Genomic DNA, 22,086 nt, shown 5'->3' on the forward strand with positions numbered 1-22,086 from the left:
TGTATTATTGCAAGGAAATGCTGAGAAAAATTCTCATCAGCATAACTTGTAGGTAGGAGGAAATAAAAATTAACGCAAAAGAAGCTATTGAAATGATTGCAAACACCTGGACACAAGTTAAAGAAAGCACTATAGTAACAAATACAGAATCTCATTGCAACTAAATTTTCATTACACTAAATATTTTTTAGGTCCCTGGGAGTTCGTTTTAACAGAATTTTACCTGTAGTTAAATTTCTACTAAATATTTAAGCTATCGCTAGGTCCCCACAAAACCAGCCAAATACTGAAATGCTCATTATACCTTATAGGAATTTAGAATGGTTTCAAGTATAACTTATTCCTTGTTAAATACCTCAATTCCAAAATTTCCAAAAATTTAATTTTAAGGAAAGAGATGTTATCCTCTGTAATCTCTTTACAAGGATCTTTTTAAAATGTCTTCAGAACTTGGAAATATACTAACACACATACTGACTGGGTATTTTATTATTAAGTATCTTGACTATCTATCTCTGCTCTTAACCCCTTCCGAAATGATACTGTTGTGCGAGGACATCATAAGTGTTTAATAGAATCTTCCGTTAAAGTGCACAACATTAATACTGTAATAAGCAATCTCAATGCACGTAGAAAATCTAGGAAATATGGCATAAACTCCAATAATCTAATTAAAATTACTATTTTAGAAGAACAATGTATTAAAACTATAAAAACAGATCCCAGATTAAACAAAAAATACACACAGAGCAGCGCTAATAAAAATAATTTAGTTCCTATTCCAAATATCAATAACGCACATAGTATTCATCTCTGCACCTCCGAAACATTAAATATGGCACTATTAAATGTTAGAGCTTTAACCAACAAAACGTTTTTTATCAACGATCTTATTAGTGATAAAAAAATAGATTTTATTGCACTAAGTGAAACGTGGCTTAACTCAGACGGCGCGGCTGTTTTAATCGAATCTGCTCCTCCGGATTACAGTTTTACTCGTGCAGACCGCCAGGGAAAAAGGGGAGGCAGTTTGGCAAACATTTACTCGAGCCGGTTAAAATGTAAAGATGTCAGTTTTGGTAAGTTCAAGTCCTTTGAGTATCTCACCGTTGTTATTCATGGAGATTCTCAAGTTCTAGTATTATCCGTGTATAGACCTCCAAAATTCAATGCGTCTTTTTTTGAGGAATTCTCTGACTTAATGTCAATTTTAATTACTAACTATGACACACTCCTAATAGTTGGTGACTTTAATCTCCATATAGATAATCAGTGTGATCTAAAAGTAAAAGAATTTAGGAACCTCCTGGATTCTTTTGATTTGAGGCAGCTCGTAAATCAGCCTACACATAAAGCAGGTCATACGTTAGACTTAGTGATTACTAAAGGACTGAAAGTTGATATAAAGCAGATCACTGATATTGGTCTATCAGACCATTTTCTTCTACTTTTTAATACAGAAATAATGATAAAAAAACACCCATGAGAAGCATATCTATACTAATAAAAGGCTCTATACTAATAAAAGGCAAAGCCCTCACTCACTCACTCACTCATCACTAATTCTCCAACTTCCCGTGTGGGTGGAAGGCTGATATTTGGCAGGTTCATTCCTTACAGCTTCCTTACAAATGTTGGGCAGGTTTTATATCGAAATTCTACGCGTAATGGTCATAACTGGAAGCAGTTTTTCTCCATTTACTGTAATGGAGATGAGCTTCAACGCCGTGGGGGCGGAGTTTCGTGTGACATCATCACGCCTCCCACGTAATCACGCAGTACATAGAAAACCAGGAAGACCTCAAAAGCGCTGAAGAAAACATGCATTATATAATTGAGAAGGCAGCGAAACAATAAAAAGCGAGCGAGTGACATATACAACCATATTCATGAGTTCTGCTACTGAAACAAAGCACGATGTAAACCTACACTTTAAATTAAGTTCATAGACAGGCTGCGCTGGCGTTTGTAATTTAGTGCCTGCCCATATAAGGCCGTCCGTCAGCGGCAATCCAATAGCAAACTGCCACGGGTAAATATTCACGGGTGAAGGACTGTGCTTATGGAGAGGAAGTTGAGATGGTCAGGGTGGTGTTTGACACAAACTCAGCGAAACTGCGAGAGAAAGTTTTTAAGTGCCAGGACTAAGGTAACATTAAATAAAGCTATGGACATAGCACGAGATGGCACCAGCACAGCTGGGAACCTTCGATGCAAGTACACCAAGTGGCTCACGTGAACTGACGCAGTGCACAGATCAAAAGCAACAGTTCCAAAGAGCGCTGAACAAAACCGAATTACACAATTGAAAAGGCAGCAAAAAATATGAAGCGTCTGATAAGCATATTCATAAATGCAGCTACTGTGGAAACAAAGCACACGGTGGAAAAAGTCAATGTCCCGCTAAAGGAAAACAGTGTAAAAAAAACCCGTGCATGCAGTGTGTCAGGTCTCAGATAAAGAAGAAGACGAGCTGTTTATTGATGCAGTAAGAAACGAATCGATGAATGAAACCTGTCATCTTTACAACGATTGACAAACACGGAATGTAACTTGAACACAACACATCCTACAAATACGAACCTGATTGAAAGAAATAATGATAATCAAATCCTTGATGACAGCAACACTCAGTAACACTCACAAAACAAATACTGTATATTGACAGTCATGTTACGTTATTTTTAAAATGTTCCCTTTTCTTTTTCTACCTTTTTTAACACACTACTTCTCCGCTGCGATACGCGGGTATATATATGTATATTTATATATATCCCGCTCTACATACTCGAATAATGGATACTTTATTCGCCATCAATGATTGTTTTGGTAAAGCCATACTCAGTGTATTCATTAGATGAACGGTAAAAAAGTAAGAGCGAGGAGAGGATGACTCATTGAGGCATGCAGGCTGTAGTGCGCGTCAACTCTATCTGAATTGCGCGATCACATTTGAAAAATATATCTTTTCAAGTTCTATTTAGTCCATATGTGTCAAACTCAAGGGCCGCGGGCCACATCCGGACCGGCGTGTAATTATATCCGACCCGCGAGATCATTTTATATACTGTATTATTGTTATTAAAGCCCGGGTATATGAAGTGCTGGTAACACAATAAACTACAGATCCCATAATGCAGCGCTTCAGCTGCCTTGCCGAACACTTACCGCTTACTAGAGTTATTGCGCACTGAGTTTGCACGGCGCTTTGGTGACTTTGAAGAACAAAAAAAGTCCGTCTACATGCGGCTCGAACCTTGTGCATGTTTGGTAGCACATATCTGTGTGAGAAGCTCTTCTCAGTGATAAAGAATAACAAAACAGCACACAGCAGTCGCCTCACTGATGAGCACCTGCAATCCATCCTGAGAATCTCCACAACACAGAACCTCACACCAAACAGAAACGAACTTGTGGCCAAAAAGATGCCAGGCGTCCAGCTCTAAAATGACATATGAGCAAAGACAACTGAATGATTTGATTTGTTATTGCACGTAAGAGCGGGAGTCAACCGTTTTAACAAACAGTGTATTGCACTGATACGAAATACCTGTGTGTGTATATATGTAGATATGTATGTATATGTATATATATGTTTATATATGTGTGTGTATGTATGTATATATATATATATGTATATGTGTGTATATATATATATATATATATATATATATATATGACAACAACACTCATCACTCACAACAGTGACAAAACAATTACATTGACAATCAGGTTACGTTATTTTCAAAATGTTTCCTTTTCTTTTCATTGCTTCTTTAACACACTACTTCTCCGCTGCGAAGCGCGGGTATTTTGCTAGTTGTTAATAAATGCTTCTTTGACTCAGCAGCAGCTTTAAAACTTACAAACATTCTAAGCAATCAGTCTGTTTATAGTGCCAACTATAATAGCGAGGATAATGTAAATAGTAAGGTGGAAAGATTTAATACTAAAGTGAGGGCTGCTGTTGACATAGTTGCACCTGAAAAGACAGTTAAAAAATCTTCTAGCATTGTTATACCATGGAAGACCCAAAGAGTGTCTGATTTAAAGAGAACATGCCGTAGAGCTGAGCGTAAATGGAGGAAAACTAAACTAACTATCCACTATGAAATATTAAAAGTTAAAATAACAGAATACAATAACACTGTCCGTCTTGAGAGGCTGCTATTTCTCTAAGATTATAAATAACAATGCTAGTAATCCCAGAGTCTTATTTTCTACAATTGATCGCCTAATAAACCAAGGTAACTCAAAGGAATGCCTCCTAAGTACTTCCAGTAAAACCTGTGAGGCTATCGCTGTATTTTTCAATCAAAAATTTAATGATATTAGAAATAACATAGTATATCCCTCCAACACTAAGGATCCTCCTAAACCCCAGCATTCTGTTATAAACAAATTAAACTCTTTCACTAGGATAGATTTACCTGATTTACAAAAAATAATATCTCAATTAAAACCCTCCACCTGCATCCTTGATCCAATACCAACAAGGTTTTTCAAAGAAGTATCAGTGCTAATTGATAATGTTCTTGACATAGTAAATTCGTCATTAGATACGGGGGTCTTCCCAGACTGTCTTAAGACTGCTGTAGTTAAACCCCTTCTTAAGAAACATAATCTTGACCCATCGGCTCTTGAAAATTTTAGACCCATCTCTAACCTGCCTTTCTTAAGTAAAATTCTAGAAAAGGCAGTCATTATGCAGTTAAATGACCACCTCAATAAACATGCTATTCTTGATAAATTTCAGTCGGGTTTTAGAACAAATCACAGCACAGAAACTGCACTCGTTAAAGTAGTAAATGACTTGCAGGTAAATGCAGACAGAGGCCATTTATCTGTTCTCATCCTCTTAGATCTGAGTGCTGCATTTGACACCATTGATCATAATATTCTTAGAAATCGCCTTAGTCAATGGGTGGGCCTCTCTGGCAGTGTCTTAAATTGGTTTGAATCCTACCTGACAGGGAGAAAATTTTTTGTTAGTTGTGGTAATTACAACTCGAAGACACATGATATCCGATATGGTGTTCCACAAGGCTCTATCCTGGGTCCGCTGTTATTCTCAATCTACATGCTTCCATTAGGTCAGATTATCTCAGGGCACAACGTGAGCTACCACAGCTATGCTGATGACACACAGCTGTACTTATCAATAGCACCTGATGACCCGATTCTCTTGATTCACTAACACAATGTCTGACTTGTATCTCAGAATGGATGAATAGTAACTTTCTCAAGTTAAATAAAGAGAAAACTGAAATCTTAGTGATTGGCAATAATGGATACAATGAGGCTATTAGAAATAAACTGGATACATTAGGATTAAAAGTCAAGACGGAGGTAAAAAGCTTAGGGGTAATTGTTGACTGTAATCTGAATTTTAAATTGCATATTAATCAGATCACTAGGACAGCATTTTTTCACTTAAGAAACATAGCAAAAGTTAGACCTCTTATATCACTGAAAGATGCTGAGAAATTAGTTCACGCGTTTGTTTTCAGTCGACTAGATTACTGTAATGCACTCCTCTCAGGACTACCCAAAAAAGACATAAATCGTTTGAAACTAGTGCAGAATGCAGCTGCTAGAATCCAAACTAGGAAAAGAAAATCCAACACATTTCTCCAGTTTTAATGTCACTACACTGGTTACCTGTGTCATTCAGGATTGACTTTAAAATTCTGCTTATGGTTTATAAAGCCTTAAATAATCTCGCGCCATCTTATATATCGTAATGTCTGACACCTTATATTCCAAATCGTAACCTTAGATCCTCAAATGAGTGTCTCCTTAGAATTCCAAGAACAAAACTTAAAAGAAGTGGTGAGGCGGCCTTCTGCTGCTATGCACCTAAAATCTGGAATAGCCTGCCAATAGGAATTCGCCAGGCTAGTACAGTAGAGCACTTTAAAACACTGCTGAAAACATATTACTTTAACATGGCCTTTTTATAACTTCAATTTAACATAATTTAACTCAATCCTGATACTCTGTATGTTCAATTCATCATAATAACTATTCATGGTGGCTCTAAAATCTGTACTGACCCCTACTCTCTCTTCTGTTTCTTTTTTCCAGTTTCTTTATGGTGGTGGCCTGCGCCACCTCCACTTACTCAAAGCTTCATGATGCTCCAACAATGATGGATGGATTAAAAGGCAGAAGTCTACGTGACCATCATCATCATCAAATCCTTCCGTGAGAACCCTAAATCCAAAGAGGACTGTTTCATTTATGTTAGGTAGAATGCCCAGAGGGGACTGGGCGGTCTCATGGTCTGGAATCCCTACATATTTTATTTTTTTTCTCCAGCCGTCTGGAGTTTTTTTTTGTTTTTTCTGTCCCTCTGGCCATTGGACCTTACTCTTATTCTATGTTAATTAATGTTGACTTATTTTGTTTTCTTATTGTGTCTTTTATTTTTCTATTCTTTATTATGTAAAACACTTTGAGCTACTATTTGTATGAAAATGTGCTATATAAATAAATGTTGTTGTTGAAGTAAGTTCATCTAATAAAGAGCGGGTGTATCATTTGCCTGCCGATGAGCCTTAATTTATCAGAGTGTTGACTTGAAAAGTAGTGGAAAATGTGATACATGGACCCTGAAACATGTTGATCCCAATGTGTCCAGCAATTCATGAAAATTACAGTACATGGAAGTTAATCTCAACTCTAAATAGCATGTTCCATCTTCATCAACTAGTTAGATGACTGGTGACTTGAAAGAGTACAAGTTTAACTTATTTTGCTTTGATGTTCCTGGAGTCATTTTGAGGCAGGAGAAAAACATGTGTATCTAATATATCAAGCACTCTGTGCACGTGCCAAGTTAATCTGTGTGTGATATACTGTATGTCTATTTTATTATATTTTATTGTATTTTTAAATGAAAATTTTTAGAATTAAAACTCAATCATAATTTACTGTATATATATATATTAGAACTTACAGAGCATTCTGTCATCTACAAGACGTTGGAAGCGATGACAAACTTGTGCTGACTGACAAAGGTCTTTATGAGACAGAAGAGAAAATACATGAATCCAAAGCTCGTCAGGGAGGCAAAGCCACAAATCTTCTTGATTATCTTGTTTCTATGTAAAAAAATACAAATATTTGAATCAAATTTTATCCGATTTTCAAAGTTAAATAAAATTACCTCTACCCAATGAGATGAAAAAAATACAAATATCAGGTATTGGCAAGAAATTTAGTTGCTTACTCTAATGTAGATCACAGAGAAAGAAGAAGTTTGCATACATGTGAGGGGTCTTGTTCAAAAACTATTTAGTTGCTAAAAAATATTAGGGTGAGAAGTTCTGTATACAGTATAGATAAACATCAGTTGTTTAAGTTAATCTTAAAAGGAGGATGAATAATGTTGTTTATGCCAGTTAGTACTGGTCCCTTTTGAGAGAGAAGATATTAGACTAATGATGATAATAAGTAAGAATTTATAGCTTAGAAACCATTCTTTACACAATTTTACAGCACTTGTAGACTTAAGCAATAAATAATGATTTTATAACTTAAAAATGTTTGATTAATGCATATAAATAATTGTTTTTTTTAAACGCCTCACAGGTCAGTATTACATACAGTATTTACACAGGCAAAACAACTGAAGCGTGAATTTGCGTAAAAAAAAAAATCACACAATATATACAGTAAAAATACACACAGTAATGAAGTCGCATGGCTAATGTGTTGTTTTATTTCCCTCTAAGACATTTGCAGTGAAGAAATGTGAAGGTATTTATTTTAACGGACACACAAAAATGATTACAATGTTTGCTGACATGTTTAATCTTATTTACTTTATGTTTTGTGCCTTGTGATCCCATGCGCTGCTGTGTTAAATGACATATATCCAGTTTAATTGCCACCTGCAAAGTTAATACCAATATGAGGATGGGTTTTGGTTTTGACTTTTTAGATGGGATTGAACATGTGTTGCTATATAATAAACAGTACAGTTACCAATGCTTTATGTTTTGTTATGCCATATTTTTCTTTTTCTTTTTTAAAAAAACAGTATCATTGCAGTGGTAAAATCTGAATTTATGAGAGGTTTATATATTTTAATAAATGAAATGTATATATACTTTGTAATGGGCAAATTATTATCAAGGAGGGTTTACTTTACATTTAGTGTTTAAACATTTGCGTATTTTTCTTACTGCTGTTATGCCTTGTCTTAAAAATAGGAGAGGAAACACAAACTGAAGCCAAAGTCAAAACCAGATATCTGTAATATCGTTTGTCGCAACCAAAACACTAATCAAATAATTGTGGTAAGGAGACAATACAGAGAATCAGAAACCAGGGGATCTAAATGATGGTAACCATTCACACGCGCGTGTTTGAGGATATCTGAAAACATGGATAATGACATTTCTGTTGCATTGTTTTTCCCATAGTTGGGTCAAATAAATTAATTACAGTATTTCCGGAATAGCACTCTGCAGCAACTGAAGCCTCATTATAGTGATGGCAACTCTAGATGGAGAACTTTTTTTTATTAATAAGTAAAAATAATAGAAGCTTCTAATTAGTATGTCATTGTCCCTCAATCTTTTGTCAGTGCACCATCTGCATAGCCATTAGAAAAAAAATGTAAAAACATTTATGCTAAAAACTCCCATACTGTTAGAATTTTGTTAAACTCATTCTTGTTTTGTTTTGTTTACATTTTTAGACACAATTTTTGTTATTATTGTGTATAATATTTTTAGCATTATTTTAGTGCTGTCACTATTTCATCATTTTGAGTATTTGTTTTTTCATTTGTGTATTTGCATTTTTTTAATTTTTTCTGTCCACCCTGGCCAACTGACCTTAACATCAGACCATCACTTACAAGCTGAAAAATCAATATATATAATATATATATATAATTTGTTTTTCTTTCCATGTTACTACTTCTTTGACATTGTGTAAAGCACTTTGAGCTACAATGATTTAAAATTTGAGCAATTTATGAAAATATAGCGTAGAAATAAATGTTGTTGTTTTCAGGTGCTATGCCATTTTATTTTTCTACAAATATATTCCATGGATCCTCCTATTTTGTGTGTCTGGCCACTATTGATGTTGCATGGTTGCTGAGTAAGTGATGTAAGTGCCACGTGACCTATGATCTTATAAGGTAAGACATAGAAGATGGTTGCTTGCATTAGGCAAGCATCCAAGCTTTAAGAAGTCATAGGCAATACTGGTAAAACAAACTAGTACTCAAACAAATAAAGAAAAATGACTTTGGAAGAGTCTTGTTTAATCTTCATTGACTTTGGTTAGTTTTTTGGTCTTGGTAATGATCCCAGGAGAAACTTGTATAGCAGAATTTTACTGTTAAAACAATATCCAGTTCAACCAGACTATCAGTCTGTCTAATTCAGACAAGTCTGTAGTAGGTAATAATAGATATATGAAGATGCTAACACCTGAATAAAAACAAAAAAGTGACTGATTGGTTTTACTCTGACATGAGACAAGGTGGAATCAACTAAACAGAGAAATACACCATGTACACATGACTTTATCACATAAAAAGAATACTCAATTTCTATAAAATGCATTAGGTTCCAAAATAAAAACACATAAGTAAACTCCAACACATACAGAAAGCCATATGTTTGTATATTATGTTAAGTATCAAGATGTTTTGTTGTGTTTAAGTGCAAGAATAAAAATCTTACCAAATCTGGTAATTGTTTTTCATCCTTTGATGAGTTTGTGCAGAGATGTCCTGTATTACTCCCTAACAAAGGAACAATACAATACAAAACATGGTTACTATTATTGTATCTTTGTATTTGTCTGCCAAATCTTCAGTAAGAAGAATGCATATCAAGCATGGGAAAGGTTCAGCAAATTATTTTTATAACACTATATGCCGCCAAGTAATAATACTAGGTAGTAGTATTGTCAATAACTAACCAAGTCCTTTATAAGACTGCCTATCGAGTCTTCCTCCAGCTTTCACTGTTCTTCTGTGGAAAACTGCCCTTAGCTATCTCAGTTGTAAGTTTATGCAACATTTTTGTTAACAATGAGAAACCTTCTAATTAAAAAAAAAAGAAATTAAAGCTTAGAATAGAAAATAAAATAAAATCCATAATACTCAAGGGCTTAAACCATAATACATTTGAATATAAGTTACCCTATGCTTATATGATCTCTGTTTGTAAGTCTATATTGCTTTGTCAATCTAATACACACACACACTGAACACTATAAAAACAGGAGAATGATGCATGACTGGGTGTGGTAAGCAGACATTGAAAGCAGAAGTTGGAGGACGATTAAGCGGAAAACTTAATTCACTTTGCCAATAAGATTATAAGCTCAAATACTGTATAAAATACTATTATCATCATTGCCATCATCAGTTTAATGGCCACTTTCCAGGTTTCCTCCACTCTGTACCATCCTGGTCAACCTTTGGGGGTGCGACCCATTATTTTCATATAATCTGACAACACCTACAATTATGTTTTCCTTGGCATCCTTCTTGGCCTCAGTCCTTCTACCTCCATCTTGGTTCCCCACTTTACCCACTCAATCATCCTCTCCCTTTTGCTACTCATGTCCGAACCACCTCAGTCTGTTTCTCCTCAGTATAACACCTATCGCTTCCACACCAGCTCTTTCTCTTAACTTGCCATTTGTTTTCCTCTAACTCTGTGACAATCCACATGTCTACATACATCTGTCTGAACATTCTCTTCTATGTCCTTTTCAACTTAATTTTCCACTTTTGTCATTGTCTCACTCCCATACAGCATACTGTTTCTCATACAGTTTCAGGGAGATTACTTTAGAACTTAGAAGTTAGCTCCCAGAATCCTTTCGATGCACCTCTTACTCATACTATCACTGCTGGGTCAGCACCTCTATCTATACTCAACATGTTACAGTATGTATTGCATAAATCTAGATTTACAATTACTATATCAGCATTTTGCAACCCTCCCTCACACTTTCTATAAAGATCACTTATATGTTACTCTTCACACAACTACATTATTATGCACTCACTTTTTGACAAATCATGCATTGGACTGAGTTTCTCCAAACACCTTTACCATACACACCACATGGTCATGCACCCAACTCTTCTATGTTGTCTGAGACCCGGGTTGAGAATAAGGTTAACGTCCCCTGATCATATAATGATGTAATACAACATATCAATATCTAATATACCATATACTAGTAAATGAAAGGCTGTTGTTTAGTACTTCATACATTCCTAAACCATTCCATCAAAAATGATCACAAATTGACCCTTTAGTAATAATTTAAAACTTAAAATTGATTCGTTTAATTGTCAGAAAATCATTGGCATACTCCACATCTTTACAAAAAAGAATGACGTTTGATAGCCTTAAAGCAAGCAACACTCACATATAGTATCACAGCTTTTCATATACAGTTTACTGTTAGCAGATTCTTTACGTGATGATTCCTTTGAGCCAGCACTTGAAGGTCTTTTGATTGCTTGTCTAGTGAAACTGTTGAATTCCGTGCTATCTATAAAAAAGAAGCAACAAAGTAGACTTGTATGTGATGAAAATTCTTAATTACAGGATACAAATCAAATGTTATTAAAGCACTTATGAATTTACAGGAATACTAGTTAACTTGTATTCATACTCTTTCTTGATACCAAAACTTTATGCAAAATATGATTAATATTAAATAAGAAGTCAAGGCAGAATTCACAAACTACTTTGTGGCTTTCAATCCACAAAGCCCATACCAATTTTGCAAATCTGTTTAATAGTTTTGGTGATTCCACCTAGACTTTGACTATTCTTTTGAGGAAAGTCAACATCACAAGACATCCTACATGTTTGTATAAATAAAGTGCTTTGATTAGCATTCTGGGGTTTTGGAATTTATAGATTTGAAAATTCGTACCAGAATCCTGAAGGTGATTCCATATTACAGAGGTAAATAGTGCAGCTGAGGCAGTAGATGGGGTGATACTATTATTATTTATGTGAATTGTAAGTAGTTCTTTGATACTTTGTTAAGGAAGACCAATAAAAAGAAAACAATAGCAATCCAAATACAGAGTAAAGACTGCACAGTATTTTTGCATCTGAGATGGAGTGATAGGGTCAGATTTTTGCAATAGTGCAATATGATGAAATCAAATTGGGAAATTCAAAGTGCATGATACTATCAAATACAACCCCAAGACCACTCGGAGAGAAAAGTTTAATAAGTTATCTGAATCAAAGATTTAGGAAGAAAGTGCAGGATTTCTCCCCTAAGCAGGTGGTTTCACAACCAACAATTTGATTTGGCTAGCATTTACTAGTGGCATTTCAGCATTAAGGGCCAGTGGGGCATAGCACCACCAGATGTTGTACAAAATAAGTTTAATAAGCTTCATTCTGTAATTTAGATTATTAATACATTTTTATTACATATTTTTTATTACATTACATTTTATTAGCTTTGACTAATTAAGCATTTTTATTGGTTTTATACTTTGTGAAATTGCCCTTGTGCCAAGTGCTGCCAGCGTGTTCCTGGCTGAAGGGGCTAGCTAGCTCTATTGGCCAGGCAGTGTTCTCGGTTTAATGTTGGATATGCTGTAAGTGCACATGTGAAACCTGAACTTTTCAGTTTAGTCAAAAGGCTTGAAGGTTATAGCCTGTCAACCTCTATATTTTGTTAGTCATTAGTGAAAGAGGGATCGATATTATCAGTTACATAAGTTATTGGACTGTAAATGTTAGAGAAGTCTGGAGACAAAGAACAAAATTGACATGGCCCCACCACAATTTAAATGCCAAAAACCACTGGTATTTACACAATGCAATGCAATGCAGCACTTAGCGAAGCAGTAATGCCCTTTAGTAATTTACCTACACAAAATAAACAGTCACAAATCTGAAATAACAGAGTTATGATTAGCAAGCAAGAACTTCACTGTACTCTCTACACATGACAATAATGACCCCATAAAACTATAAACATATAAAATAATGTGTTTATACTTTTAAAGTCTTTTTACATTTCATACATATCCTGTAACACAAATAGTAACTGTGATATTTTGCCCTTCTCAAAAATGTTCAAGTAATTGTGTTGTTATTTAAATTCTAAATTGAAATAATGGACAACACATTTTTCTTTTTCAAAAGCACTTTGTTTTTTTATAAACTTAGTAGATAAATGTTTTATTCTTTATTGTATTTTTATATCTTCTTTATTCTTATTTTTTATAGAAGGTCTATCTAGTTTTCCTATCAATTTATTTCATTATGTTAATTACATTTATTTGGTCAATTTTATTACTTAGCAGTCATGAATATTAGAATATGCTGTCTTAATGTAAATGTTATGTTTCATTACTTTTTCACTAGAAAACTTACACAAAATAATTTTATTATGAATGTAAGTTAATAAGAATGTCCAAAAAGAGCATATATCATTCTTGACTAGCAGGCACTCTTTTGTAAAGAATGTTAATGTACAACCTTGAAAAACTTAAAAAAAGACATGGTAGAAAACAAATTTGCATACTGATAGAATAATAGTAAATATTTTACTAATTTTCATGTGAATGTGTTATTATTTTCTAAAATAAAAGATTTACATTAGCCAGGATTTTTTTTGCTCAATAGCTGAATTTACAGGCAGACTTATAGATGGATTAACATTGCCAAGTCTTTAGTATATTTCCAGTGAAAAATTATTACATTTATTCAGATTAAGCTAATACAGCACCTAATATTAATTTTACTATATTAGTAACAATATTTTAAGATTAAAGATTACTTTAATAAAGAATTACCTTTTGAAAAAGGCCTCTGTTGAGGAATGTGTTCATTTGTTGTGCGTCTACAGTGTTGAGCGGACAATGGTCTGTTTAGATGGTTAGACCTGAAAGAATAAATATAAAAACAATTAAAATTAATTAATTAATGCAAGGTGTTAGCATGAAGGTAGGTTTGAGAAATTTACTTTAGGTAATGTTCTTTTTAATTGCATTTGGAATGCAAGCCTATGATGACCGCTGACATTACAGCTGCCTAAATAGTTAGTTATGTTCATTAAATATGACACACCTGACGATGGCTCAGCAGCTAAGATGCTGTGTTTCTAGCTCCCTTTTGCTTTTCCAAGATGGAATTACTTTATATGTATTTTTCCCCTTTCAGATGCATGAAAAAATAAAAAAAAATTCTATAGTTAACGACTCTGTTTCTCTCAAATTATATATATATATATATATATATATATATATATATATATATATATACATATATATAGTAAGTGGCAATATTCATTTTTGTATACTATGTATGCATTATTATTCTTATCAAATTTGAATCTATTTTTCTTTGCTCGTAATTACTTCCTTGACCTGTTGTTACATCGTTTGTATGAAAATGTGTTATAGAAATCAATGTTGTTAATTGTTTTTAGAATTCACTTATTATAGCTCACTATCTGCCTTGTTCAACTTAGAACAACCAGGATGAAGAGTTTTGTTTTTAATGATACGTTCCCTAGTTGTAATTCACAAATTTTTGCTCTGCAATCATATAACCGAGCCTGGGATTAAACAAATTTATATTCAGAAGCTATTCCACTCTATCTGGCTAACTCTAGGATGATTCACTGAGACTTAATAGGGGTACTATCACGCATAGGGGTCCCCAAAGAAATTCTTATGGATCAGGGAACCCCAATTATGTCTAAATTGCTTGCCTGTTACATATTAAACATATAAAAACATCTGTGTATTATCTGCAAATGGAATTTGGTTGAAACAAACATTAATGCAGATTTTTAAAAAGTTAGTGAAAGACAGACGGGATGGGGATCAACTTATTCTTTTCATCCTTTTGTGTACTGGGAGGTGCCCCAGGGGTCAATGTGTTTTTCTTAGTTCGAGGTGCTGTATGGGAGTTGGGTGAGGTGTATTTTCAACTTGGTCAAGCAGGCCTGAGAAGATGAAAATTACCAACCAGTTAACATCCTTGAATATATTGTGTGTGCTTTGCATAAATCCGGCCCCTTGTTTAAATCCATCTGGTGTAAGCCCAACAGACCCAGGCTCGGTTATAGACACTAAGCAGGGAACACATCATATTAGTTCACACCTCCTATTCAAAATTCTTGTTACACTGGAAGGGTCCCTGTGAGATCAAAAAGCACTAAAGACTAATAGATTACATTGTAAAACAACACCATCAAAGATCTCCTAAATGGGTTTATAAGTTAATTTAATTTAGCCTTGGAGGACAGTCTTACTGGGGAAAACACCCTAGCATTGTTTGCAGAGACTATCAATTTTGAGGACACATTAACTCCTGACCAAAGACCCAACTAAATGAAGTTATATCATCACTGTAACCAGGTGTAATTGTACGAGAGGGCTCCTACTGGATCCCCGAGGCCAAATGCAATGTAATCAAGCAGGAAAATCAAAATGTTGTTAGAGATGGACATTATTGAAGAGAGTAACAGTCCTTGGTCTAGTTTTAGCATACTTGTATCCAGGCCCAATATGAGTTGGTGTTTTTGTAATATCTTCCATCGTCTTAACTCTTGCTCTGAGTGAATGATCTTATCAATCAACTGGGAAATGCACAGCTCCTCATAACATTTAATAAGATCAAGGGCTATAGCAGGTTTCCTTAGCCCCTGAAGCTTAAGAATAAAATATGTTTACGCAACACCCATAGTGGTCACTGGCAATACTGAGTACTACCCTTTGGGCTACACGGGGCTCCAGCGACCATCCAACATCTGGTGTACAGACTGCTATAGCCCCATCAAGCTGTGCCCTGTTTCTCTGAGTGGGCTCCACTTTTAATAAAGTCAACTAAGCCTCACAAGTTCACTCTTGAAATGGATTGTGTGCCACCTCAATGGATGGTTACTCTTCAACAGACTGATCCTCAAATGACTAGCTGGTTCCTAGTCAGAGCTATCATTTTAAGGTGGTTCATAGGAGAGAGTCACTCCATGCCAATGCTAATGCATTGTCCAGGTTCCACAACCTCATGGTCAGGTCCGCTCTTCACACTGGTAGCGAGGTGAGATGGGGGAGGTTGTGTCAAGATCTCAAGATGCTGAGGTTACTATTATTTCGGGGAAGGATTTGAATATCACACCGTGACTAACTCAGTTTCTGTTTGCCTTAGAATGAGAAGAAGAACAATCCAGAGGACTGATGTGGCTACTTCTGCCAAAGCTTTCACTTCTACTACACCAACAGAAAGGGGTTGTCATCAAAGACCAGTCCTTCAGCAAAGGCGCTTCCACTATGACACCTTGTCTTTTCTGTCTTTTTTTCAGTCCCTCAACAAGAGACATTAAATGTCCTTTGTTTCCTTGTGTATTCTTACAATATTTTGATTTGATTTTATACATTTTATTAATCGCTGAGGGGGAATTGTCTTTTTGCCACACACACACACATACATACATATATATATATATATATATATATATATATGTATATTATACATATGTTTTATATATATATATACAGTATATTATATATATATTATATATCATATATTATATATATATATATATATATATATATATATACATACATACACACACACACACATATACATATACATATAATATGTTGCATTCTATGTATTTTTAGAGTGTCTTTTATTGCCAATGTATTATATAAGCAAGTAAGAATCTCATGTACTATGCACACCTTCAAATTCATCTCCTTAATGTTTCCTTGATTGTGCAATTTCTGCTTGTGAGCTTTTCATCTACCGGTTTGAATTTTTCTTGCTGAACTTGTAGTTTACTCTTACTCATATCATTTGTTCAGATTGTGCACAAAGTAGGCAAAATGTCTGTTGCTGTCCCATCGCTGTTGAAAACCTATGAATGTATTTCACATCGTCCTACAAATGGTTGATCTACTGGGGCTACTCAGTCCATTCTACCATAAAAGTGGTATTAAAATCACTATTGATATCCACAACTATAGAACACCCCTAACAATGGGGATGATGGCCCACTTTTGGGATTCAAATTATTTCTTAATTAATAAATTAATTATTACAGTGCACCTCTACCTCTGTTTGCATTGCTGGCCAGTTCCTTCTTCTTCAGCCTTAGCAATCCTCAATACTATATTAACTGGTATGTTACTCAGTATGCTTCCATGAATCTAAACATTAAAAAGAAGTGACACTGAAATTGTCATTTTGGATGATTTTACATATAAAAAGGAAGCAATCTAAAGCAAGTACTTGTTTCATAACTTTTATACTCTGTAAATTGCTGAATACACAGTTAATTAAGTATTGTTCTACTATTATTCCAGTACTATTATGATTTGGTATGTGCGTATGTTTTTCAGTGGCTTAACTATTCAAATGATTATAGGCCTCTGCTCACATGAGCCTGGATCCCCTTGGCACTGACCATTAATACTTGCTCTGTTGGAAATGAATTATAAATATATTTGCCTTCTAACTTGTGGATTAGACTGCATGCTACTTCTAGATCCTTTCTTTCTACTACATAAGTCCTTGAAGCACAGTAAATCATTATGTCAAACACCTACCCACAGATGAATGTAAAATTATTCATTTACTTGCATCTTATTGGAGTTTAGGTATAACTTTACTTTCTTAATGCACTTACTAAAGTGAGCTTAAAAGAAAAAAATCTATTCATTAACCCAAGCTACTCCATACTAAACAGATATTTTTATGACCAGCTGTAATTTGCTCTCCTATATTTTAACAGTGTGCTGTGAAGACCTCACAATAAAATTTAAAAAGGAAGAAAAATATATACAGAGGTGCTCTTTAAGTACTTATTGGAAAACAAAGCAAAGACTACAGGTGAGATGACAGTGTGGATGTAGACATGACAAATACCCCAGCAACACAGCCAAAAAACACAATGATGTTAATATGTTGCCTTTACTGCGTATATAAGGTCATAAGCAAAGGAAGGTCATCTCTTCCCTATGATAATAATAGTGCACTAGCTACAGTATGTGTTCCTTTTGCTACTTTACTTATCCCGGTCAAGATTACAGGAAGCTACATACATCCTGCACTACCAGCAACAGGGGAAAGATACAGAGAATTCCCGTCCCACCATTAATATACTTTTTATTGCATAAAGAAAGCTAACAAATATCATCTTGCTAAATGGCAGCACATAAACAACTACAGTATGTATTTAAATCAGACATCAAGAATAGTTATCTCAAGCAAATACAGAAGTCACCAAAAACACACAAGACCCAGAGAAAACTGTTTTCTGTGATTATGATAATTTGTACAATCCAGCAGGTGGCAGTCATACATTATTAATAATTACATATCCCACCCTTTTCTGGAGCTTTGTTTTGAAATTGTTAAAATTTCTCAATCATAGCTGATATGTCCATATGATATATAAATTGCTAGGATATAAAAAATGTAATCATGAAGCTCTTATGTAACATTTACAAATTTAAGTTTTGGCTTTGCTATACAGCTATAAAGTTACTGTACACTAATAACACCCTAAATTGTTCTTGACAGTAATTAAGGCATTGTGTGTAAAGTTAAACACCACTAAAATAGGCCACATCTCAGAAGAAAGTTTCTGTATCAGGTAGGGTAGGTTGTCCTCCTAACAATCTGGAGAAACTGTGAAAGTGATTCAATAGTTGTAGATTTAAGAAAAAACCCATTCTTCTCTTGACTCCCTCTATACAGTAACATTTTTTAAATTAATTAAGACCACTATGGCTTATGAAGAAAGCTCAACAATACATTTCTTAAATCAAGTTGAAAAGTTAAATCTGCCATAGTCAGTTACAGTCCATTTGCATGGGGCTACCACTGAGTGAATCCTTTTATTCTCCATGGAAGTTCAACTTAGTAATGCTGTCAATCTAGCCACATAAAAGACAAACTATGACAAGTTGTCCAGAAGGCAGAGAATACTGTTGTATTGTAAATGACCTACTTTCAAACACACCTCAGGTAAAACAAAGGTCAGGTGACACAAGTAAAGATCAGTCTTATCTGATATCCACTGGGAAATGACAGCAAGCCTGCCATTACAAGCATCAGATACCAGCCAAAATGTTTCTTATAACTCTGCCTTTTTATATAAAGAATGAGAATAATTATAAAAGCTTGTATACGTATTATTTTATTTTTCTTCATGTACAATATTTTTTGGCTGTTTTGCTTATAATGATGTTGTCAAGAGGCAGGGCCTGTTAAAGCCCATTGCGGCACTTCCTGTGTGATTTTGAGCTATACAAAAATAAACTGTATTGTATTGTATTGTCAAGTCAAGCAGCCTTATTGCTATACCATCCATTCACCGTACTGTAGGTGTATACAGTGACATGAAATAACATTTCCCAGGACCACAATGCAACACCTGGTAATGCTTACTGTGTTTATATTTACAGCTATAACATTGAAGACATATTTCTTGACCCTCTGTTAAATGATGTTTTTTTCAGATTAATGAAAAACATTGCAATAATTAGAAAAGAACACAAGGTCTTTTGGGACGCAAGCCTAAAAAGAACCAAGTTAATTTTTCTGTTCACTTTACAAACCAACACAACATCACTGTTATGTTTTACATGCTGAATGTTATTTGGTTTTCTACCTACTTTATAACTTTGATATCCATGTAATGTAATTGTAGTTATACCTCCCCCAAAACCTGGCTAAAACACTATAGCTGGCACTGCCTTCTGTTGGTCACAGTATCCATTACAGCACTGATCACATAACCCTTTAAAAAGGAGGTAGCTCATTTGTACCACTTATCTCACCATAATGCCATCAGGACACACCTTTACTTATTTTGCTGTATTCCAGAAATGACACACTAAAGCTATGGGCCTGCGGGGCACCATAGACTGATTTACTTGTCCATGGGACACAAATAACCTCGGTAACAACCATTCTGGTTGGCATTTAGCCTACGTGCAGGGCCACTTATGAACACCATCAGTGTACAGGAAAGATGTTTGTTATAGCAGGTGTATGGCTGATAATGTGCGCTCAGGATGGTGTTTCATCTCAGAATCTCCTGAAAAGTCCTTTTGCATATGACAGTCCCCTCAAATGAGTCAATAAACACTAAGATATATTAAATGTGTTTACAAACATACAGTTATGTAAAGAAAAAAAAATTACCTTTGCTTTAATTCTCCATGAACATATGATGACCATGCTGTACTTGACTTCTCCCAGTGTCTTTTACGGCCAATCAAACTGGTCTGAATGTTTTTACTTTTTTTAGGCTTCAAATCTAAAATGTATTTATTACAAAAAGATTATATCTTACATGAACCAATGTAATTACAGGAAAACAAATTAAACAAAAAAACTTTATTAACAGAAGCAAATGATAAATCCATTAGTTTTAATGTTAATACAGTGCTTAGTATTTAGAGATTAGATTAATCCTTACAAGATACAAAAATACTTGACAATTGTATGAAGACACAGTTATAAATTTAAATCTAATAGTAGCATATTTATACAGCAACTATACTTACAGTAGTCAGGGTTTCATACAGTTATTTTTCCAACTACTTTCATCTAATTATGAATACCATTTTATATTAACAAATGCAATACAACTTTCTCAAACTCGCTTAATTCAATTCAGTGTAACATGAGATCAGAGCCTATACTAGCAGCAAAAAGCACAACACAACTACCAACCATGGACAGTGTGCCAGTCCATCATAGGGCACTGTTCTGCCAAGAGAAGAAAAAAACAAGGAAAAGAAAATTGAATCGCCAGAGGAAAATAAAACTAACAGTTAAGTTGGACAGCACTGGCAAGTAAGGCCTACCTTATTTTCTAATTTCAAGTTTCGTCTAGTACAAAAAATATGCTGGCAATAAGGAAACCTGAGATGAAATTGAAAGATTACTAATCCAAATTCAAAACCAAAAATTCATTAACCAAAAATCTTAAACAGCAAGACCAGAGTTTTAGGGTAAATCCATTAATTGGACAGTGTGCCCCAGCATGACACCAATTTAAATGCAGCTGTGCCGATGACATCACAGACAGCAACTTTCAAGGCACACCCCCTTGACAACTGAGTTTTTTCATGGCAACGAGACTAGAAAATTGAAACAGCCATAAGGAAGCAAAATGCTGTCACTGCATCTCCTTAACTATCCCAGCTTTCTAACATAAAGTGAAAGCAAATACTTTCTTCTTAATAAAACAGTTATAAAAACTTTTATAACCTAATACATATATTAAACATTTTTTTGCCAGTCCTAACTGGCCCATTTACTCACATGAACACCTGGTTAAGGTAAATCATTAATAATGTAACAAAAAGTGCTAGTCATGTCATAACAACAAAAAACTACTTGCATGTGGTTATATCTGTATATAACACTACTAAAAATATTATTGTCGATGGCAGTGTCTCCTGAAAACTCTAACAAGGGCAAATCAAGCAAAAACTTGCATGGATGGATGGAATTTGCAGGATTGGTATAAATTTCTCTCTCTGTACATTGTGGTTTCTCCTCCTCCTACCAACTGACTCCTTGCTCAAACTTATCTCCCAACTCAAGACACATGTAGCTGACCTCAAAGTTCATGTATGGGTCACTTGGGCTAATAACTGGTATCATTTCTGGGGTTATGAAAGGCAAATTTAGAAAGGATAAATTCCTAGAGTGGTCCTCTCTCTGTCTTGATCCTTTCAGAGGGACAGTCCTTTCGTAAACTGGAGATGTTGTCATCATCCTGTAGCTCTCCATTAATTAATAATAATAACTTAAATTAGAAGAGATTAGTAGAATTTTTTTTCTTAACTAAATATGTAAGAAACCATTAGGACACAAAGAATGACTTGGGTGTGCAATAATGTCACTTTTTCATTTTTACTTAAATGATGGTGAATCTGCTTTGAAACATAACTCTAGAATCATATTATGCCAGGGCCATTTTATAAGGCTACCGGCCCTTTGGGTTAATTTCATGTTAAACAAAATGCAGTCTGTAAAAAAAGGAAAGCTGCATGCATGGGTGTTTATCAAGTTTAGT

The 22,086-nt window shown here is 34.6% G+C and overlaps 1 protein-coding gene across 1 annotated transcript in view; it reads right to left on the reverse strand.

The window, feature by feature from the left end:
* The window catches only part of LOC120527313, an 88,953-nt gene that overhangs the window by 45,337 nt on the left and 21,530 nt on the right, over nt 1-22,086 (reverse strand). Inside the window, exons 4-8 of the mRNA XM_039750578.1 lie at nt 20,199-20,313; nt 13,829-13,917; nt 11,422-11,547; nt 9,711-9,772; nt 6,962-7,106 (exon numbers count right to left, since the gene is read on the reverse strand). Of these exons, the coding sequence (XP_039606512.1) occupies nt 6,962-7,106; nt 9,711-9,772; nt 11,422-11,547; nt 13,829-13,917; nt 20,199-20,313 (537 nt within the window). The remainder of the gene's footprint in view (nt 1-6,961; nt 7,107-9,710; nt 9,773-11,421; nt 11,548-13,828; nt 13,918-20,198; nt 20,314-22,086) is intronic.

The sequence above is a fragment of the Polypterus senegalus genome, chromosome 4, assembly GCF_016835505.1.
Source record: "Polypterus senegalus isolate Bchr_013 chromosome 4, ASM1683550v1, whole genome shotgun sequence".
NCBI lineage: Eukaryota > Metazoa > Chordata > Cladistia > Polypteriformes > Polypteridae > Polypterus > Polypterus senegalus.